At 41.7% G+C, this 24,356-nt stretch overlaps 1 protein-coding gene across 1 annotated transcript in view; it reads left to right on the top strand.

Moving 5' to 3' along the window:
- LOC109433104 (sushi, von Willebrand factor type A, EGF and pentraxin domain-containing protein 1) overlaps window positions 1-24,356 on the top strand; it is an 87,936-nt gene that overhangs the window by 22,498 nt on the left and 41,082 nt on the right. The window contains exons 2-5 of the mRNA XM_029859590.2: window positions 822-991; window positions 1,117-1,399; window positions 1,502-1,693; window positions 1,763-1,939. Coding sequence (XP_029715450.2) covers window positions 822-991; window positions 1,117-1,399; window positions 1,502-1,693; window positions 1,763-1,939 — 822 coding nt within the window. The remainder of the gene's footprint in view (window positions 1-821; window positions 992-1,116; window positions 1,400-1,501; window positions 1,694-1,762; window positions 1,940-24,356) is intronic.

Consider the following 24,356-nt stretch of genomic DNA (forward strand, 5'->3'; position numbering starts at 1 on the left):
AATTCGGGCAGAAGACCATTGTGTAAGTATGTATCTGCTCTAGGTCCCGAGATAGCGGAGTTTGAAGCTTTACTTGACAACTAGCGCCACCAAGCGGCGAAATCACCAACGAACGGTTGAACCACCAGATTGCTCTTGAGTTCCTGAAGAACTTTGCCGAAGACGGCACTTTTCTATCTGCTCTGGATCTCGAGATAGCGAAGTTTGAAGCTTTGCTTGACAACTAGTGCCACCAAGCGGCGAAATCACCAACTAATTGTTGAACCACCAGATTGCTCTTGACTTCCTGAAGAACTTTGCCGAAGACGGCACTTTTCTATCTGCTCTGGATCTCGAGATAGCGGAGTATGAAGCTTTGCTTGACAACTAGCGCCACCTAGCGGCGAAATAACCAACCAATTATTAAATCGCCAGAAAGTTGTTGACCTACTGTACAACTTTGCCGAAGACAGCATTATTCCAAATAAAGTAGATCTAGAGATGTGATAACTTATGAGTGCTTCTTCTGGCGAGTGTACAAAGCAACCACTTCTACACAGGCCTCTATCGGCCAAAATGCCAACTAATTGGATGATAATTGGCATTGTGTGGAAGACCTATTCTAGGTCAAATTTGACAAAGAAAGTATGGTGCTATCTTGTAATACGCCTGAGATATTCGCTCACACCCCCAATTAGGCGAAATCCCATAAGCTCTGTGATTCCCATAACACGGATTCCTACTGCACCCCCGAACCAATCGTGTAGTAGGAGTCTAGACTGTTATTCAACATGCAAGAAGCTCATATCCAATGCTCTGATTTTTTTCCTCCCTCGTATTAGCATACTGTGTGCCAACGGCAGCGGTAACCGAGGCGGACGACGACAACGATTCCGAGTGGGACGAGGATGACGAATCATCCGAGGCAGACGACGACGGGCGGATCTACAAGAATCCTCGGAATTTGCCCTCGACCGAATGTCCACGGGACGAAGAGCAAGCGACACTGCTGGTAAGCTACATATCTATACCTATACGCCTTTCCCTTTTCAATCTGAGTCACGTCGTATTTTACGCACTGAACTGAAGCTGGCTGTACGCATTCCAATCTAATCGGGCGATGCTATTTTTTGCTAGGGACAAAAATGTCTGCGAAAATGCTCCTCGGATGAAGACTGCAAAAGCAAGAAGAAGAAATGCCTGTGCGACGGTGCATGTGGAATGTCGTGCATCAAGCCGGACCGCGAATGCCCACCGGTAGACAAACCGTCCATGGGCGACGTCAACGTGTCTGGCAAGCACTTCGGGTCACGTGCCGTGTATACATGTCCGCACGGTTACCACGTGGTTGGGCTACAGAGTCGTCTGTGCCAGGCCGATGGAACTTGGGCCGGGAGTGAACCGATATGCAAGCAAAATAGTAAGTGGATTAGTGATTTTGTTATCAAATTTCGTTTTTCATGCAGTCACTATAGAATACAAACATCACGTACTTATACTTATTTATTTGATCGATTTCCAGTCTACTGTCTACAACCTCCTGTAATCGAGCATGCACGCCACTCGGCTCTTCCGGAACAGGCCACGTTCGATCTAGATTCGACGGTTCAGTACCACTGTCATACAGGCTATGCAACAGCCGGATTCCCGAGGGCAAAGTGTTTAGCGGTCGACGGACAAGCCAGCTGGTATGGACCGGATATTTCCTGCGAACGTAAGTTTCGAGGCTTCTACCTTTTTCAGGCTGGAATTTGTAGCACAAACCTATCAACCCTAATTTTAGCTCGTTCCTGTGGCCAACCGTCGGATCCAAATCACGGATGGCACTCGGGTGAGAGTTACACCTTTGGCGGCAAGGTGACTTACCACTGCGGAGAAGGATACGAGCTGGTCGGAAAAGCTGAGAGGTACTGCCAAGCGGACGGGTCGTGGACTCCGAAGGAACTGCCTACATGTGTTTGTGAGTATTATGTACGAAAGCCTGACTTGTGGTTGAATGTTTAGAGGTTGGATATTTGGTGGAGGCATTGGGAAGTACTTATTCTTGAGGAAATTTGGTGGATGCTTAGTAGTGGAGTCTATCATTATGATACAAAGATTTTTTGCTGGCTATTTACATGCACTGTTACTAATGGTATTTACGCTGAGTTTTTGTAGATTCACAATGCTATTTGCAGCCCCTAATAAGGAATAATGGAGCATGTAATTGATGGTTCTCTATCCTTCACTCTCCTTACCTAGTGTATACTAAAGATGATACGTATTTTTATTATCGCTTATGGCGAAACGAATGTTTGGGAAAGGCAGCGAATTTATTGCACCGACGAAAAACTAGAGACGCTTTAAAAAGCGCTCCATAAAAATTTGGCATAGGTATGTTCCAATAATAAAATGTGCTCCATCTATATATATAAAAATGAGTTTGATGTACTTTTGAGGCAACAAAACTCACGAACGGGTGAACCGATTAGCATGACTCTTGCACGGTTCGATTCGTATTCATGGTGGCTGTGTTTATATGTATAAAAAGTTATGAAAATAAACTAGAAAAGTAAGAAAATTGCTAAAATACTGATTTTCGTGAGCTGGGAAGGAAATCAACACGATCGAAATAAAACCAATCTAGAGTGCGGTGACGTTATGAGCTCAACAGTTGTCAAACCACCACAGCTTGGCAAGACAACGTTTGCCGGGACAGCTAGTAATAAAATACAAATGCTCCATAAACTGAAGAGTGGAATCGTAGAAGCAGTTGACTAGTTGGTTATTCAGCACTGCTTCACATTGCACTACTTCAGTGATGCAGAAGTTTAAAGTTATGGAGAATTTTTATTTTTTTAAGAGCAATTCATATTTTATACGGTGCAGTTTGATAATAGTTATGGAGCTTTTTTTCTATTTTGTAAGGTCCAATTTAAATCTTTCATGGTGCAATTTAATTTTTCTATGGAACAACATTCAATTTACAATAATGGATACATTTTTTATTGGCATTTTATTTTAAAGTGTTTCAGAATTATTTATTGGTGCATAATATCACTTTATATGAGAAAAGTTTGTTTTACCGATACATTTTCTATAAAGTATGGAACGTTTTCAATTGTTTATGGGCAACATTGTTCATTTTTTATGGAACGTGTGTCCACAATGGAGCAGTTTTTGTTTTTCTATGGAGCATTTGCAATTTTCTATGTTCTCAAAAACCTTTTGCCGTTTGGACACATTCCCAAATGTCTATAATACGATTTGAAGTGACATTCCCGTGAATGAAGTGAAACTTGATTTTTTTACCACCAAATTCATGTTCATCGAAAACAACATCGATACAAAATTGATGTCTTGTCTACGGAAGTTTGTTGTTCGACTGGACAAATGGGTTGAATCGAATGACATGTTGTCCAATACACAAATTGGTTTCCGCAGAGGCAAAAGAACGAACGACTGTCTTGTGTTGCTTGCTTCAGAAATTCAGCTTGCCTTTGCTCAAAAGCAGCAAATGGGCTCAGTGTTTTTGGATATTGTAGTGACGAGTGTCTTACTTGTTCACCTAGCACAGCGCATTAGTATGCATGCATGCACATTCGTGGTGGCGCGATAGCTGGCTAACGCGCATCAGCGCAGCAGCCGAACAATCAGTCTTTTGTACACTCTCGTTCTTAACAGACGCGGTTACCACAAGTGGCGACGAGGATAAAAAAAAAACGGAATCGCGTGGGTGTTTCGGCTTTACGAAATCGATATTAGGCAATGTATAATTGATCCGTGCATTATCGTTTGGTTAAAGTGATTATAAGTTTCAATTCAGCAGATTACCGAACAAGACGCGTGAAGAGTAAAAGTAAAGAAGGACAACAGAGCGAATTGAATGTGCTTCTAGTGAAAGTGGAGATTTTCCTAATGAAAATGGCTAAAAGAATATGAAAGAAAATAAAATATGTATGAATTAGTGTAGTGAGATAGTGATTATGAAATAAATAATAATTAGAGAAAAAAATGGTAATGAGATCGCAGCGTGGCCTGAAAAGTGATAATCAGTCGTGATAATGGCGCCACACGCAGCGGCTGATGGTGACCTTGGTTTTTGTTGCTTGCGCCTTGCGCGTGCTAGCAAAGCACAAAACAAAGGCATGTGTTTGACAAAGAGCGTAATCGCAGTGTGAATAATGCGATTCAGTCTAATTGTAAACAGTAAAAAAAAAAATGTTGGTGAATTGTTACGCAGATTTCAGAACGCACATCGTCGTTTGTTTTTGTGATTAAGAGAACTGCAATGAAAACGTTTGATCTGGTAAGGTAAAATGGAAACGGACAGAAAGGTACGTACGTATGTGTTTTAATGTTCTGTGCTGTATTTTGGACATTTTGAAGCGCTTTCGTTCGCTAAGTACTACTGAGTTCAGTACTGACGTATTATATTGCATAACGCTTGAACTCCGTTGCCTCAGTCAAGAAAGGCCAACTAAAAACACAAAGTTTTTGAAATATATAAAATGCTACCATTTCTACTGCTACTACTTTGAAATCAGAACAGAGTTCTTATGATTCATTTGTATGATTTGAAATTGTGTAGATAATGTGATTAAATTCACTGGACCGTGATTCCGTGATTGAATTCACTTGAGATGAAACACGATTACTGCAAGTGTAAACTGATCGTTCCGTACCAGCTATTAAATTCTATTTATTAGATGATAGATTCATCGTAAAGCACGAGGGTTTGGTTCATTTTTCGAAAAAAAAAAAACATCTAGCGCATCGCTAAAGACTGTTGTGAGCTTACAGTGTTAGATACACTAAATGTGTGGGTAATTGACAAAGAAGTTGCGGTTCAGTTTAAACTAATCCCTACTTATTAGCATTAAGAGAGTCGCACAAATTCGTAGGTGGTACAGTCCTAGACCGCTGTTATGAGGGTTGCCTCCTTCCCGTCCGAACCAAAGCACAAAGATTTGGGACTAATCTATGACTCTGAGACAAGACTGACGCAATCCTCCAATGGTCAAGCACTGTCCTGGCCACGTCCTTGCGACTGCTGAGGGATGAGAAAGGATGGTTAGTTTTGGATATCTATGAAAAATGTAGACAGCTCTACGATCTCTCAGGCCTAGGTGTCACGAGAATTCGGGTTTTGTTAGTGGAAGGGTAAACTCCAATGGTCAACGTTCAGGTTCACCATTGTTAGACTGCTTCGAATCAGTTGTCTGCCCAATTCATCCTGATTTGCTGAGCGGTGATAAACGCAATTCTGCAACTAGTTTTAAATAAATACCAGATCACAAATAGCAGTATAAAGTAATGTATTCTGGTTCCATTTCAGCGTAGATATACAAAACAAACAATAATCTGTATATACCTAAACAAAAAAAATAAAAAAATAGGACGTATTCTGTATTCAAAGAGTGATATTGCTTTTCAGTAGATATTTCCAAGATATTTCAGTCTTTTACGCAATACTGTCATATTCCAAGTTTTTTTTTCACGTATGACTGATAAACTCGGTATGGTAAATGTGGCTGTATTGGGTTACCCAACGTTTAACAGAGAAAACGAGTATTTAACGCGTTATTAAAGCATTTGCATCGAAAAAAATCAAATGTTTAGCCAGAGCATAGTGTACTATTTGCATTTCCAAGATTATAAACTGAGAGTTTTCCTGTAAATCGTGTAGCAGGCGCGAAATGCTCTATGCTAGGGAAGTCATGCAAATTTCCGCTACAAAAAAGTTCCTGAAACGAAAAGCATTGTACCCAGACACTCTCAGCGTAGTCATGCAAAATATCTTCACATGTAGTGCTTATATATGCCCGCTTGCTTCTAATATTTTAATTTGTTCTTTTAGGTTGAAAACGTCTTACATAGACTTGCAGTATATACATAAGAGGAGTTTTAGGCGTTTCAGATTCAGATTGCTGTTTACCTGTATATCACGTTATCAAGACTTATCTAATCCATAGAAAAATCAAATAGTTATGATTGGACTGTGATTTAATTCACTAGATGCGCATTTAGGCTATATATAGATATGGTCGTGATTTGATTCACTTGGAAACCAGAAGAAAGAAATGTGATTACATTCATTGAAAGATTGTAGAGAAAGGACGCACAGGGATTTTCTGAAAAAAAAGGAGGAGGTGCGTTGATTCGTTGTTACGAATGAACGCTCTGTCACTATCTATTGTATCGTACAGGCACCCTATAACTTTGAAAATCGCTGAGCTATAAAATACCAAACGTACACTGACGTTAAAAAAATAAATAAATAAAACACCTTCAGAACATTTTTGTGGATATTTGGAGTCCGATACGTTAGAAACGTTTTTCACTCCATAACACGATGCGAATGCAAATTTGGTGACATTAACCCGATCTGTGGATCTGTGTGTATGTAGGGGATGTATGTATGTATGTGGATCAATGATGTTATGATTGTAAGCCTTTGAAAAAGGTGTTTATTTCATTTGAAGTTTTTTATGCATTACTCATAGTGTAGTGGACAACGTTCGGAATTGTTAGCTCTCTTTTGGCATTGGGGTCATTTTTTGACCCGAATCGTACACTACGTCAGCAAGCTATTCCCTACCAGATGCAATAGGAAGGTTAAAGACAGCCAGTAAACAATGGCTGCATATTGAAGAGTTGTGATGAAATTCACTAAAAGCGCTCAAAGTTGATTCAATTTACTGAGTACGTGTAGCACTAGTAAAGGACAATTGGTGCACAGTATTTCCTAAAAATGAATGTGTGAAAGCTGGAAGCTTGTACCAAAAAGTATTGATGAACTTACTCTAAAAAAAAAAGTGGAAAGTGTGTTCTCTAAGTGCGTGTGAATATTTTTCTCTGAGTAAGGGAAAGTGTTAAGCCAGTGTTTTAAGTGCTTGAATCATTGTCAAATCTAGGATGTGGATTAAAACTAGGAATGTCATAATACACGGATATCAGAAAAACGAAAAAACGATAAAACTAAATAAAACAAAGCGATTGTAGTGTTATTAATAAAAAATAAATAAATTTATAATAATAAAATTAAAGGGAGAGAGAGTAGCTGTTCTGCAATTCTACACAATTCTGAAATAATAATAAGAATTAGTCATTATTAGATACATCAGTAATACTGATTCAGTATAGATGGACACAATCCACGTATTTGGCAACCCCAATCATACCTAATGCATCTGACAGGAGCCAACATCTCTCGTGTATCTACAATGGAATCCTTTGTGGATACACAAATGTTTACATACAAGATGTTGGATTCTTAAACATGGCGGCCTCGCACCCTGGTGACACAGTCATACAATAGGTACAGTGTTGAGTAGATTTATATAGAGCCAATAGGTATCATTGTTCCATTAGAAGCAACATCGGGAAATGTGTTAAACTCATAAATAACAAATATGACTTTTTGCTGACCACATTTGTTAACAGAACTAACTACATTAGAAAATCCAAAGGGTTAGTTGAACTTAAGAACAGTTAAAACCAGACACTTAGATTAAATAAAGGGGGATGTGGTGACGAGTGTCTTACTTGTTCACCTAGCACAGCGCATTAGTATGCATGCATGCACATTCGTGGTGGCGCGATAGCTGGCTAACGCGCATCAGCGCAGCAGCCGAACAATCAGTCTTTTGTACACTCTCGTTCTTAACAGACGCGGTTACCACAGATATTAAGGGGGCTTTTGATTCAGTTTGTGTCGATGTTCTTTCCGACAAACTACATGAAAGTGGCCTTTCGCCATTTTGCACAACTTTCTGTATAATTTGCTGTTTGAGAAGCAGATGAGTTAGAGTGTCCATCCCGGGACATCCCGGGACAAGAATTCCCGGGATTTAGGCAATTTCGGGATTTCCCGTATCCCGGGATTTAATATTTGATTTCCCGGAGTTCCCGGGAATCCCGGAATGCATGATTTTATGCCCATTAATGGCGTTAAATTTCAAAAATTCTTGATGGAGCCTGCAAGAGGACGATTCAGTTTTTGTTAACAACACATTCTCTTGACGACTTCTATAATTGCACCACAAAATCACGAAATCCTCTGTAACAATCAAGTAAACAAAAATTTTACTCACTCGATAATTAATAAACTTTGTGTGGGCATGTATTGTATGGTAATCCATATAATCGAGACAATACCTAGTTTACAGAAACATGTTCGCCCCTTTAGAAGCTCAGACAAGAGTTATATCAAACAATATCTACATATGCTAAAAGCATTTTGGGCAAATTGCATTCATATTTTGCAACTAATCAAAAAAGTACTGCTAGCTCTCCAGCAGCATATTGCAATTTAGTTTAGGGTCCCTATTATTTATCGGATTTCTGAAACTAAAAAAGCTGTTTTTATGAGTGACTACTGGCAGTACAATAATTCCCCATTCAACAAAATGGATAGACAATAGCTGACAATTTGAAATTCATATCATTTTCCACTGAAATCTGTATTTCATAAAAATCCCGGGATCTCGGGATTTCCCGGGAAATGCTACAATTTTTATCCCGAATCCCGGGACAAGGTGAATGCCCGGGAAATGGACACTCTAAGATGAGTATTGCTCATGGCGACTTGACAATTTCACGAATTAGTTACATGGGACTCCTTCAGGGTTCGTGTCTAAGCCCACTTTTTTTACAATTTTTATGTCAGAGACATAGATGATTGTCTCATGGAAAATTGCATGTTAAGACCGCTTGCGGATGACTGTATTGTTTCTGTAATGGGATCAAGAGCAGTCGATCTGCATGAACAGCTACAGGATACTTTAGACAATTTGTCTACTTGGGCTCTAAAGCTGGACTTCGAATTCTCTCCGGAGAAAACTGAGATGATTGTCTTTTCTTAAAAACACAAACCGGCTAAGTTTGCGCTCAATCTGATGGGTAAGACAATCACTCAAAGCATATGTTCTCAATATCTCTGCGTCTGGTTCGACTCCAAATGCACCTGGGGGTAGAGGTTTGCGCCGATTTGAAATCTGTCGGCGGCGGCGTTTTGCACTTTTTTAGCCGGCGGCAGCAGCGGCGGCGTGAAACGGCGTGGTCACATTTTTTAAAATTTTGTAATTCCGTTAATCAATATCAGTAGTGTTTTATTTTTTCAGTAATTCATAATTTTGAAAATGCAATGACATGTTCATAGTTACGGTTTAGTTATTTTTTTATTTTCACATGTTTTTTGATTTTTTTTTTAAATAATTGTTATGGGGAATCAGCTGCCCAAAAAATTATCCGGAATGACCTTCTAATTCTAGATGAGTTTCCGAATAAACTCTTTAAGGAATTCCCGGAGGAACTCGTAGAGGCATTCCTCTATGTACACCTATAGGAATTCCCGGATGAACTTGTGGCTTCGTGGTCGTGCGGCTAAGATCACCAAGCCTTTAGTCACATCGTGCTAAGGAGCGCGGGTTCGATTCCCGCCGCAGCTGTCAGGAAAAGTTTTCGGCTGTGCCACTGGGCGTTGTATGCTAGTCCGTTGTCTAGTGTCGTGCTTCCTTCAAAGAGCAAATAGCTCACTGGAAGCATTAAACGTGTCTGTGTCTTTTTAACTTATAAACGAATTTCCAAAAGAGCATCTAAAAGAACTCTTAGAGGAACGTTTCTCAGAGGAAATTCCGGGTATTCCTTGTGCAACTCCCATAAATATTTTTAGAGCAACTAGTAAAGTAATTGCCAGAGGAACTTTCGGAGGAATTTTCGGAGGAACTCGTAGAGAAATTGCCGAAGAAATTCGAAAAGCAATTCAAGAAGGAACTCGTAGAGAAATTACCAGAGGTATTCATAGATGAGTTCTCGGATGAACTCTTAATGGATTTCCCGGAAGAATTTCTTGAGGAATTCCCAGCCGGATTTCTTAAGCAACTCCCGATGGAACTCCTAGAAGAATTGTCAAAAAATTCGTGAAGAAATTCTCGGTAGAACTCGTAGAGAAATTGATTGATTGATTTGTCTTTATTTAAGAGACTTTCAGCCCTTGGCTGGTTCGTCTCTTAAACGTAGAGAAATTCCCGGATGAACTCAGTTACTTCTAGAGAAATTCCTGGTAGAACTCCTTGAGGAACGTTTGGGGAAATTCTTAAAGGACTTCTCGAGGGAATCTCTTGGCATACCCAGTGCAAGTTCTAGAAAAATCTTATATAGCAACTCGTAGTGATATTGCCTGGGGAACTTCTTCCCGGTGAAACTCGTAAAGGTGTTTCGGAAGATATTCGAACTCCCGGAAGCACTTCTAGAGAAATTCCCCGAAGAACTTTTAGAGAAAGGGGGAACTGCTACAGAACTTGCCGGAAGAACTTTCAGAAGAATTTCCGGAAGAACTCCTAGAGGAATAACAAGAGAAACTCCTAGAGGAGTTGTCGGAGGAAACTTCTGATATTTCCAGTGCAATTTCTATGAACTCTTAAAAGAATTCCCGTAGAAATTCGTTAAGAAATTGCCGGATGAACTCGTTGAAGAACTCGTGGAGGAATTCCCGGAGCTGCTCCTAGAGGAACAGTGTGTGCATTTGGTTTTAAAGAGGGACTTAAACCTAGTGGTTATTCGTCCCTCTGCCCTAGAGGAATTGCCGGATGATCTCTTAAAGGAATTCCCAGGAAAAACTTCTAGATTTCTAGATGAATTCCTGGAGGATCTCCTAAAAGAATACCCGGAGTAACTCTTAGAGGAGTTTCTAGAGGAAGTACCACAAAAAGTCTCAGTGAAACTTCTGTAGCAATGCCCGAAGAAACTCCTAGAGGATGTCTCGGAGGAAACTCTCGGATTTCCCGAAGCACCTTCTAGAGTTCCCGGAGGAACTCTTAGCGGGATGCTTGGCGAAACTGCTGGAAGAATCCTCAAAATAGTTGCTGGAGAAATTCCATCTCTTCTGGCAATGAACACAACAAAAACATTTTTTTTTTCAGAATCACCAGCGTTTTCTTCAATCTTCGGAATCCCTTGATTCTTTTTTCAGCCATCAGTTATCTTTAGGAACCCCCGGTATCTTTGTAAACTCGTTTTAAATCGAAGGACAAACTCTTTCACTTTTTTAGAACTGTTATAAATTTGGACCAAAAAAAATGGACCATCGCTGAAAACGATCTTACAAATGCTATGTATGTAAATGATTCCATTGCTTGAAATATTGCAATGAATATTCAAGAAATAATTTAATTTATCAATGCGGTTTTGAGATCGGCGTAGAAAATTGGAGTTCGGCGGCGTAAGCGGCGGCGCGCCGAAAAATAATCGGCGGCGGCGTGAACCGAAAATCGGCGGCGCACGCCTCTAGCGGTTGGCCATCCCAAGCAAAGTCGAATAACAGCCCCATAACAAAATGATTACTGATGCTCACTCCAGAACTCATTTACCAATTTTGTGTTATCACCCTGATAATTCATGCTAACGCACCTGTCAAACTCTGAAGCGTCATCATCGACAATATCATCGGAAGTTGGTTATCAATGGCCGAGAAAATATCTCACTGATAACAAAATGAGTTTTCAATCAGATCAATTCAATTGATTTACAAAAGTTGTTGATAACATAATGAAATAGTTTAATGATATCGTGGGTATAATTGATTGTTATCATGTTTGTTATGTTACCTGCTTATTCAACCAAACTGAGAACAAATTTAGTTAATTATTTTTGATATCAGATAACACAGTTTGTTATCCGTTTAGTTGTAAGCAAAGTACCACCACAGAGCAGGAGCACTGCCTCTCTGTGATGCGCAATAAAAATGGAGTAATCAAGAAGAGTAGTTCGTCTTCCTCGTGTCCCCCGGGAGAAATAAAACACAACGTGGGGCCTAGTCAACCGCTGGACGAAACAGGTGACTGTTGTTGTGAAGTCGGACCCAGAACCGGCTGACAATTGAAGGGCGCGAATCGATTCAAATTCGGAGACACATTTGGCGCCAATTGTGATTGCCCTAACGAATCTATCAATGGAGGCCCTACTACGGGAGGTGTATAGTGTGTATAGGGTGTCCCTACTCTCCTATCCTGGCTAGCAACAGTTGGACTTAGATCGTTATCGTGAAAGCTTGGGATTGTTTTATTTTGTACAACATGGGAAGAACTTATCGCAGCCGTTGGTGGGTTAGTACTTACAGCTACGCCTCGCTGATCAGCAACATGCTGATGCTGAGTACAAAAATCGAGTTTTTTTTTTCAAGCTGTTGTACAAAATACAACAGCGCGATCGCTCGAGGGTTAAATAAGTTAAAAAATCATTGTTTGATGGAATAGACATTCACAGTGATAGAAATCACTTATTTCATGGAAAATTGTCTACCGTTTAGGGAACTATTATAAAATTTTATTTGGTATTTTATCAGTCAAATTTACTAGTTGTTAGAGTTTTGACACTTATTTGTATTTAGAAGAGCAAAATTGAGCGGAGAAGGCAATTTTCACGCTTTATAACCTATGTTTACTGTATAGTGATCGATTACGCCCCAAAGTGGCATTTTAATTTTTTTTTTGAGTAATTTAACTTTGTTGAACAAAATTATGTCACGTAGTTTCATGGAGATATACCGGGTATGTACTGATTTTACAGAAATTCTTTTGGCAATATTTGAATTGCTACTAATGTGATCCGCAAAAGTAGTAAAAGTAATCAATATGACCCCGGATTACGGTACTTCACTGATTGTCTCCTATTCCTCGAAACGATCTAATGAACGGAGCACTTCTGCTAGTAGGGTATTGGTTCCCTTATTAAGCATGTGGCTCCCATTTTCATCCCACGAAAAACAAAGGATTGATGCGCTGTTTGTTTTGTTTCTTATTTTTGTATTTTTTGTTAGAAGTGAGCACCCATGAAAACAAAAAGAACGAAGTCAATCGGTGCCGTAATCGCTTGTTTTCGAATAGGATGAAAATGGGAGCATGAGATTACTGATGACACACATACCCTACCTCCAAACACATTGTGTGCATCAAGTTCATGCAGCTTCTGGATGTATGTTTTCGCGTCGGACAAAGCGAATGCTACCGTATTCGGGAACCGATAGTACCGTGGTTCGATAAAGCTTTATCTTTTAGGTGGGCTTCCCACCGTGTTCCGGTTAAATTAACAAAAATATCAAGGGGATCCTCGAACCAACTGCAGGAAGGTAGAAGAAATTAAGAATCAGCTTCAAATATAGAGTATCATTTGATTCAATGGACCTTCCGAATAAATTCATCCAATTGGAAAAATTCCAATCGAAATTTTTAAAACACATGTTGATTTTTGAAAACGTTTCTGAAGAAAATAATTCAAAAAAATATATGAGTTGAGCGTAGCTCAACTACAAAAATTTATTAAAATTCAGGGGCTACGACTTGATTATCTCTCCAACCTTGTTTCATCTGTTGACGTATCTTGCGTATTCAAATTTCGGGTGTCTGGCCATTTGGCCGAATGTTGTTTGGCCGAACGCCATTTAATCGAATGCCATTGGGCCGAATGGCTCGTTTGGCCGAATTATGATCAATAAAATTTAGAGGAAGTTTTTGACATTCTAACTGCCAATATGATCATCAGAAATATTTCCTTCTTTTAATATTAGGCTATTCTTTCTAGTTTTTACATTCAGAGACTAGTTGGCGCTAGAACTTTCAATATTTTATCAAAGATTTTTTCTTTTTTGAGCCATAGATGCGGGAAACAGTGGCATGGTCACTACAGCTCATCATTTATTTTTCGGGCAAACGACATTCAGCCAAACGGCGTTTGACCAAATGACACGGAACCCATTTTTTGGTGTAAATTAAGCTCTATTTTCTTCAACCTTCACCCGATTTTGATGAAAATTCGACAGAACTATCGGAAATTACTACCGTTTCGTAGAATGTACCAGTTGGTTGCATGTCTCTGATGCTGTTGCATGTCGTAGCCGGTGCGCATGAAAATGTATGGAGAAAACCTGGCTCGATTTACAAAACGGCAGATAACTTTTGAAAAAAGAAAAAAACATCTATAATTTTTTGACATATTTTGTATAACTGTCACAGCTTTCAATTGATGCAACATTTTTTTTGTCTCAGGACCAAAGTTACGTGTCTCTGATAGATTTTGGATCGCTGAATACGAACCCGGGCTCAGATTTGCTTCAGCACGTCACAATTTTGAGCTATACCTCAATTTATAGGGCAAAATATGCAATTTTGGGCTTTTTTGACTGCAAGCTATTAAGCATGGAAATATATTTTTTAAGCAATCAAAGGATAAATTGGTAAATTAACATCTAAATTAATGACTCATGCAAAACATTTCGTTTTAACAAATCAAATTTTATAGATTTAAACATTTTATGTCAGCACGTAAACTTACATGCAACTTTCGGTGGGTGACTTGTATGGGAAATATCGTACCTAACATAAATCGCTTAAAACCACCGGTTCCCAACCTTGGCTCTCACGACCCCCCAATCTGTCGTCACAGCGCTTTTCGTAAAACAATCGAAGCGTGCCTCCAAGCGGTTGAGGGGTCGCGAAATGAATGTTGGGAAGCTATGGCTTAAAACTATCAAATTCGATTTGGTAAAACGAAATGTTTTGCATGAGTCGTTAATTTAGATGTTAATTGACCAATTTATCCTTTGATTGCTTAAAAAATATATTTCCTAGTCTTATGACTAGCAGTCAAAAAGCCCAAAATCGCATATTTCGCCCTATAAATTGAGGTATAGCTCAAAATCGTGACGCGCTGGAGCAAATCTGAGCCCGGATTCGGATTCAGCGGCCCAAAATCTGTCCGAGACACATAAATTTGCTCTTGAGACAGACCAAAAGTTTATTTTTGTTACGCTGTGAAATCGGTGCTTGCCATCATAGTGGAAAAAGTTTTGGTATAAAAATCCAAGATGGCGCCCAACTTTTTATAATTGTAAATAGTTGCTCTATTTGTCCTCTTTTCAATCACATTTCGTTTTGAGGTGATTTTTGGAGAAACTTTCGAGTTATAACGGTTTAAAAGAGCCACCATTTGATCAAAATCGAGGGGTCTGCAAAAATTGTTGTGGCTCTAACTAACGGGGGGTCCATCAATTTGAGTAACCAAATGCATTTTCCTTACTTTTTAGCGAGGACACCATTTTCTACATTTTTGAAGACAAGGTGTAAATAGTGGGCCGGTCTCAGCAAGAATTACTCAAAGGTTAAAACGGTGTTCATCAACACTTTATTTGCTATTTTCTATGCTTTTAATTAGAGCTATAAAAATGACAAGAATCATATTTATTATTTTATGCAGTTCAGTATCATAATTTCTTTTTAACAATACTCATTTTAGTTACATCATGACCTACTTTTCCACACTGAAAAAACTGTTGCATAATGTCCATTATGCAACTTGGGCCAAAATTTTGTATACAACTTGTTGCAAAACTCGATTTTTTCTGCGTTCTTCGTATTTATCTAACCCAGTAGTCTTTATAAATATACGATTGGTGCTGAAAAAAAGACATTTTTTTGCAACTCGTTGCATAAATAACTATTATGGAATTCATTTCAATATAATAATGGACAAAATTTCCAAACTGGTTCATTTTACAACTGAAATGAGTTGCATAAAGCTTTCAGTTAATTATAGTGGAAGTTCTCATATAACACTTAGCTGATAAGCAGGCTTGGTCCCAATCTGGACGTCACGTCAAGAAAAAAAAACAATGTTCATTTTGTAACTCCTACGGGTTGCAAATTGTGTGTTCACAAAGGGCACTCCTGATTACGCTTTGGAAATTGGCAATATTATGTTAATACGGAATTATCAAACATTTTACCATTATTTAATCAATAATACTGGCAATCTTAGTGATTGAAGATGCCCATGTTTTGAACATTCTGTATCCACCATCCTCTATACATTCAACCTCAAATCATACCATATAGCCGGTAACTTATATTTTCCTCCATCTTAAGCACCACCTATTGCGGAGTAAATTTACCAACCGGTTATGTGAACATCAAACTGAAGGGTATTTAGGTCACAAACTGATGATGACCGTACTGGACGGAAAACAGTCATTCCTATTTATTTAGATATTAGGGGCTTCAAATGGCTTATTATGTGGCGCTGTAGAACTTAGAGAGAGATAGCATTTTTATTAAGGAAACTTTTCTGTTTCCTAGCAGTATCAGGAAGAATTGCGTGGTAACTTGGAGCTGAAAAAAATGCGTAGCTGAATCCATTCCATTAGCAAAGGTCAGTTAATAGATTGAACAGAGAGAAGAATAAGGTCTCCAATTTGAAATGTATTCGTAACCATGGATTTAATTTGCAAAAATTGTAATGCAAAAGATGCAAATGCGTGAAGATTAAGACTCTTTTATGGATGCTATGTAAAAAAGAAAGTCTATCAACATTACAGACACATGTCGTGAGACAGCATGTTAAATTATACGTTTGATTTCATTACACGTGAAATTAAACAAATTCTTAAACAAGTGGAACAATACTACTCATGTAAAAGGTCGATTTTATTGAAATGTTTTTGTGAAGTTGCCCATCCTCCATTTGATGAGCTCGAAACAAGCTGGAGAAGAACTAAAGAATCTCTTGTACGCAGATGTAGCACAATTTCCTGAATAAAATCATTACCGCAATCTCTAATACTTGTTTCATTTTCATTTTGTTTTCCTTCGGCTCGACATCCATATTGGCACACTGTATCCAACTGCGAAAATAAAACTATTGTTGATTGAACAATAAAAAAAAAACAAACAAACAAACAAACCACACACACTTTGAGAAGAAGAATGCAAAATGAATGACGGCGGCGAGTATTAGCGATTGGCGGTGGTAAAAACGGTTGATCTCATGTATCTTAAACCGTTTTAGCGATAATTTTGAATGGTTGCAGGATCTCCGACGCTTCAGTTTCCTCACTTGGGGGATCCATTTCAAATTGAGTGTTATCCGTTTTGCAATCTTCTTCTCTAATTTATTATTATTATAGTAGAAGTATCACAAATCCTATGCTTTGAGAAATTTTGGGGATAAAACATGTTTGGATTTATGGAAATGAATAGAACGGTAAGTGTTCAGTTAAATTTTTAGAAACTATACGGCGATGTGATGATTGATATGAATATAATCAGTTATTATTGGCGCCCTTGTACCTAACATTACTTATAAATGCCAGCCCCAGTCCCCAGCTGTCCTACAAAAGAAGGCCAAGGCCAAAGAAAGAACCTCTCGATAATCCCCTCCAACACCTCTGGAGACTGCTCTGTAGGAGCCATTACACCACTTTTTTTCCTTCTAAACCATAGGGGGATCATCTGCTCAGCAGACACCCTAACAGGAAGGTTAGGGTAGTGTAGGTCTGAGGCTGTCTTCTACAACAAAAGTAAAAGCCAGGACTACTCTCTCCTCGTACCCACTAAACCATTCCTATGGTCGCCAAACCCTACGTCTCTCCGGAACCACCAAGACGACGACGAGAGGGGCTAGTGCACATCGCACCCTCAAGGTTAGCTGCGTAGCCTAGCAGCAACGAACATCGATGACTCGCTCTGGAGAGTCCATCACGGTAACGTGCTGGCGCTTAGCCAGTTTCCCGAGTGGTCTTCGCCACTCCCTTTGTCCTCGGAAGGCGGGCAGGGTCAACCCCGCCCGCGCCCAACTGCTTTGCAGACATCAAGAACTGATGCCCACGTGCAACCCGATCTGACCTGCTGAAGGCAAGGGTATCACTACCCTTCAGGCCCTATCAGATGCACCCGAAGGTTGCATACAGCAGGGTCTCCACCTGCCCCGACCCTTACCGGGGACCCCTTTCCAACCGCGGGCTCGGATCCAACCCAGTAGACCGACGCCACGACAGCACCGCTACCGGGACTTCCTCTCCGCGGCCACTTAATCGCTGTAAAGGTCGATCTCGACCGCAGGGCACCGGTATGACCTACGAAGCCGACTCCGAACCCCTGGACCACCTCTTGTACTGCATCTGGACTAGCCATTCTCCGAGTCCACGCGCCACCTCCTCTGTAGCTCCCAGACAATATGGGTGATAGCCGTTGAAACGGCGTTCCAGCCAAACTCATCCCTGCACATCCTCTGGACCAAGTTGTCCGGGTTTGTGTCCTCCCGCATGTGACAAGCATGCGGTCACGCATTGTGCGAAAACGCGGGCACACGAACAAAACGTGTTCCGCCGTTTCCTCTAAACCATTGCACACTGGGCATTCGGGAGAATCCGAATGCCCGAAACGGTGTAGATACTGTCGGAAGCAACCATGACCTGTAAGGACCTGTGTCAGGTGGAATGTAACTTCCCCATGGCGCCTATTAATCCAACTATCTACCCTCGGTATCAACCTATGGGTCCACCTTCCTTTGGTGGAACTGTCCCACGCGCGCTGCCATTTGACCATAGAGGCCATCCTGGCAGTCCTGCGTATGTCTCTTGTGCCACGCATTTCGAAGCCATCCATGTCCTCACTGATAAGAATGCTGATGGGCACCATACCAGTAATGGCGCAGAGAGCGGCGTGTGACACGGTACGGTACGCGCTCACAACCCTCAGGCACATAAGCCTGTAAGTACTTTCCAGCTTCCGTCGGTAGCATTTAGTACTTAGCGCGGTGCCCCACGCCGGGCCGCCATACCTAAGTATGAACGTAGAAACACTAGCCAGAAGCTTGCGCTTACATGTGTACACCGCAGAGCTATTGGACATCATCCGGGACAGTTCCGCAATAGCTGTGGAGGCTCTTTTACAGGCATAATCGACGTGTCTACCGAAGGTAAGCTTATCGTCGATCATCACGCCCAAGTGTTTGACGGAGCGCTTTGACAGGATAGTGCACTCTCCTACACTGATCTCCGTCTGCTGTTCCGACTTCCGGTTGTTAACAACCGTCACCTCTGTCTTGTGGTGAGCCAGCTCCAGTTTCCTGGATCGCATCCACGCCTCCACAACATTGATCGAGTGGTCGGTAGTCAACTTCACCTCCTCGATCGTTTCACCGTAGACTTCGAGCGTAATGTCGTCGGCAAATCCGAAAATCTCCACTCCCACTGGGAAAAACACCACTTATGTTCACGATCCTGTAGACATCACCCCACGGATTCGCATTGGCACTCTGACCTTTGAGTCTCTCAAAACTGACATTTTTGGTTTCCTCTATCTGGCTACTCGAGAGAACATTTACACCCTCGGAGTGCCTCAACAGCGGGCCGTGCCTTTCCGGCAAGCAGCATGATTTCGTGCACCATTGTCGTGTTTCCAGTAAAGAATAAGCGGTCCTATCAATTTCTTGAGGTTCAACGTAAGAACCTCGATAATACACATAGAACGAGACGCAAGACAGGACACAACACTTGTAGCTCTTACAGCAAAAAAAAAATACCTTTTAAATCGACCGATTTCGGGCTTGACATTGCCCATCAACAGGACGACGTCCGGACTGATGATGATGAAGCTGTCCGTTTCGGTGGGCCTCTACGCGTTGCGCGCATCGGCCGCGCTCCTCGACCAGACGGTCGTACTCCTTCTTTGTCAGAGCCACTGAATTACGGAGTTTCAGCTAACCGATCAGATAATCGGGTTGCCCAGCGGCCCCAACATCTTTGGTAGCCCACTCCTGTTGCGGCTCAGTACACACGTAACGTCTGTACCGCTCATCATAAGTGCTTCCTCTGCAGGCGCTGTACCGCTTTATGCTGTTCCTCTGTTCACTGGGGAGTAAACAAGCATCCGCCTTCACGATCTCGCCAGTTCATCTCTCGTGAACGGGAAAACCGTCACTCCCTGCCCACACTGCTCGTGCCACTTTTAGAATTCGATTTGTAAGAAGTCATATCTGCTGGGACCTTTTTTAAACCGCTATCCCTTCCTGTTTAGTGATGGGTTCGATCCCAGTCCCGGCACTTTCGTCATTTGCTTTTTCCCCCTGAGAGCAGCTGACACTGACCCTCTTCTGAGCCCATGGCTCAAATGAACCCGTATACTTGGACATCGGCGAACAGCAACCCATAATGGACCCCCAATCGGACTGGAAAAAGGAACAACCAACAGCCACACATCAACATCCTCGTACTCATCATTTTACCATGATAGGGTAGAAAGCGAAAGCAGCGCAATGGCAACCAGTTCGATATAGGGCACCGCACTGTTTTGAATTTGTATGGGATTTTGACGTTTCTTGGCCTTGTTGTTTACAAGATTTCTGTAAGAGTGAAAGAGATGGAGAGGATTCCATGCAGTGCCCTATAGTACAATTAAAATAGAATACATTTAGGCGCTGTATACAAAGTGTAAATTCTCTTAGAGTAGGGAAAACGCGTGTAGCTTGTTCTACGGTAACTTAAGGAATACATTTATTTTTCTGACAATCAAATTATGACTACTTAGATTAACTGATTTCAAGACTACTTCGATGTACTTCAACACTCCTCCTCAAACGTAGTATTCTTGAATGGTTTCAATCCAGCAGCACTTCTGAATGTCTGCAGCTTGATTTTTGATAGTGGTTTTGTCATCATATCTGCAGTTTGTTCAGCTGATTGGCAGTATTCCACGTTGATAACTTCTTTCCTTCTCAAATCCTTCGTAAAAGCGTATTTGGTATCTATATGTTTTGATCGCTTCTCGATCCTTTCTCCTTCCAATTGTCGAATGCAACTTTGGTTGTCTATCGTGATCTGTTGGTTCTTCTCTCCAAAATCATCAAGTAGTTTCTGCAGTCACAGTAGTTCTTGACAAGCCTCTGCTACAGCAACAAACTCAGCTTCGGTGGATGAGAGCGCAACGCAATTTTGTTTGCGAGCACCCCACGAGATCAATCCTCCTCCGAAGAAAATTAGGTATCCAGAATTCGACTTTCGATCTTTGGTGTCGCCTGCCCAGTCGGCATCAACAAAACACTTCAGGTAGTCATTGTTTGCACCAAAATGTAGCCGCAATTCCCGAGTAGCATACAAGTAGCGTACAACTCTTTTGGCCTCTGCCCAGTCGGCGTTTGTAGGGTTGCTCACTTTTTTTTTTCTAAGAATTGAAGCAGCAATAGCGACGTCTGGTCTGGTCATCACGGATAGGAACAGTAGTGCTCCAACAAGGCTTTGGTACTCATCGTTCCTTGGAAGTGCTTCAGATTCCTCCTCCTTTCGTTGCATATACCCTGGATCCATAGGGATGGCCGACGGCTTGGCAGAATTCAGTCCAAACTTCTCGGTTAGCTTCGAAATATAGGCGGTTTGACTTACCAGGTAGAATTCGCCGTCGTGCTCCACATGCATGCCCAGGAATAGCTTCAAATATCCAAGAAGGGATATTTTGAACTTGGTCTTCAATGCAGTGATGATTTCTTGGAATTCTTCTTCGGTGCTGCATGCTTGCACCATATCGTCAACGTACACCACGATGAAAGTATTCCGCTTCTTCGTCCTCCGTTTGTATAAGCATGGATCCGCCGTAGATCCAACGAAGCCCATTTTCGTGAGTACTTCATCCAGCGTATGGTTCCACACACGGCCAGCTTGCTTAAGGCCGTACAAACTTTTCTTCAATCGGCAAACCGTATTTGAATTGGATCGTTCCATCCCTTGGGGCAACTTCATGTATTGTGGAGCCTCGTAGCCGTGCGGTTAGGGTCACCAAGCATATAATCGCACCATGCTATGAGGTGAGGGTTCGATTCTCGCTTCGGGTGTTGAAACTTTTCGTGAGAATAGTTTCTTCCCCGTTTCCACTGGTGCATGCTCCGTTTGTCCGTAGCGGACGACTTCACCATGCTCGTTAGTTTTCCGCTTGAAAATCCAACGATTGCCAACAGCTTTTCTTCCGGGTGGTAGCTCCGTCAAATCCCAAGTTCGATTTTCTGCCAATGAGTCCAGTTCTTCCTGCATCGCAGTGAGCCATTTGGTACGCTCGGGTCCGCTTATTGCTTCCATATACGACATTGGTTCATTTTGTAGATCAACAACAGCACCGGTGATTTCTGGATATCGAAGTGGAGGAACTCCTCTGGTAGATCGGTCTGATCGTCACGGTGCTATGGTGACATCGGCATCTTGATCCAACGTTGAGTCAAACGATGATTCCGCAGCTGATTCGAAATCCTCTTGATAGATGTCATCAGCATCAAACGGTTCGAGAACTTCATCACCAGGGTCTTGGACGTCATCAGCCTCCTGAGTTCCTTGGAATAGATCATATTCTCATATATCCGGTTTCTTCCCGTTGTCCTGAGTGGGTTTCATGTTGTTTCCGTTGCAATTCAGTTCCAAAAAATTCGCATCCCTGCTAACAACCAGCTTCAGCGACTTCATGTCCAGGAACTTCCACGCCTTATGGTCTGGAGAATACCCAACAAACGTCATCTTTTGCGAAACAGGGCTCAGCTTTTTGCGTCGTTGTTTGGGAATGTGCACATAAGCTTGGGATCCAAAAACACGTAGATGCTTCATGTCCGGTTTGTATCCATACCATAGTTCATGAGGGGTAACATCAATGGATCTTGAAGGAAGAACGTTTTGAAGGTAGACTGCCGTATTCATTGCCTCCGCCCAGAATCGATTATCAAGTTTCGCATCAGCAAGCATGCACCTCGTCATTTCGGAAAGGTAGCGGTTTCTTCGTTCCGCGACGCCATTGGATTGCGGAGAAAAACTTGTCGTGTACTGCGCTAGAATCCCGTTCTGCTTGTAGAACTTTCGCAAATTTCCACTGATGTATTCTCCACCGTTATCCGACCTAATGGCTTTCGGAACTCGTCCATGCTGCGTCTTCACCATTTCCACATATTCTTGAATTTTCGCTGGAACCTCTGACTTGTTCTTCAAGAAGTAGAGCACACAGAACCGGCTGTGGTCATCAATTATTGTGACAAAGTACTTGAATCCGCTTAACGAGTCCGATTCCATGGAACTGCAAAAATCCGTGTGTAGTAGGTCTAGCACAGTCACCGACTTGTTTTCTGTGATTTTCGCAAACGGTTTTCGAGTTTGTTTCCCTTCGAGACACGGTTCGCAGGCTTCTTGAATTTTACAGTCACGCACCTGAATACCAGTTGCCAAGTCCTTACCGACGATCTGCTGAATGGCTGCATCCTCGCGGTGTCCCAGGCGTCTGTGCCACGTATGCTTGCAGTCTTTCGTATGGTCCTGTCCGACAGCTAACGTTCGTTCATCGTAGATCTTCAGTCGATACAGGCCTCCATGTTTCAATGCTACAGCAACAACTTCCTTCTTGAAGAGAACTTGACACCCGCTCGTTCCAAATTGGATGTTGACTCCTTTTTCAATCAGCTTACTCACCGACACCAGGTTCATCTCCAATCCGGGAACATACATTACATCAGACAGCGTGACGATTGTCCGACCACCGTTGGAATCGATGCAAAAAATAGTCACAGATCCAGTTGCTTGAACTTTGACTTCTTTGCCGTTTGCCAGGAAAACACTCTTCTCTGTGCATGACTTCAGACCGTCGAAAAAGCTTCTGTCGCAGCACACATGGGACGTTGCGCCGGAGTCTATAATCCAGTCGACTTTCTTCCTATCAGCCGCGTCCAAAACGAAAGCGTATGACCTGTCCTTACCAGAATTATTCTTCGGCTTTGCAAACTTGCTTCCGGTTCTATCTTGAGCTCTGTCTTGATGGCCAGATTTGTTGAATGCCGGGCAGTCCTTCTTCTTATGCCCTTTCGTTCCGCAGAAATGGCAAGTTAGCTTCTTGGTTTCCACCTTGAATGCAGATTCTCCAACGATAACTTCCTTTTCTTGCAGCTTTCGAGCATAGTCCAGAATTTTCCCTTTGACAAAAGGCATCTTCAACTCGTCGTCCTTCAATACCAGTAGGGCCTTCTCCCAAATCTTTACCTGCTCCTTGGAGTCTTGAAAACAGCTCTTCCAGCGCGTAGACGTGTGCTTCAAGGTCTCCTCCTTCTGAAAGCTTCTTGTCACAGACTTGGCAGATGAGCGACACTCTTGAACACATGGTGGTCTTCTGGTGCTGTTCCTTGTGTCGATTCCAGGTTTCTCTAGCAGTCTTGGCATCTCGAATCAGCGGATGTTGACGTTTCTCGTAAAGCGATCGTCGCACGCGCCTTCCTGTCCCCCGCTGTCCACGCTGTTGTGACCGGGTCCCGAACCGCATCCACGACATGCTTCCAAAGATCTTCACGCTCCAGTAACATCTCCGCTTCGAATGACCATTGGGGATAGTTTTCGTTCGTCAGTTCTATACCGAGTTTTGAGTCCATAGTGCTAGGTTTCCTCACCGTAAAAACACTTAGCTGTATCTGGGTCCACAACCTCTTAGAGTAGGGAAAACGCGTGTAGCTTGTTCTACGGTAACTTAAGGAATACATTTATTTTTCTGACAATCAAATTATGACTACTTAGATTAACTGATTTCAAGACTACTTCGATGTACTTCAACAAATTCAAC

The sequence above is a fragment of the Aedes albopictus genome, chromosome 2 (assembly GCF_035046485.1).
Source record: "Aedes albopictus strain Foshan chromosome 2, AalbF5, whole genome shotgun sequence".
In the NCBI taxonomy this organism is placed as follows: domain Eukaryota; kingdom Metazoa; phylum Arthropoda; class Insecta; order Diptera; family Culicidae; genus Aedes; species Aedes albopictus.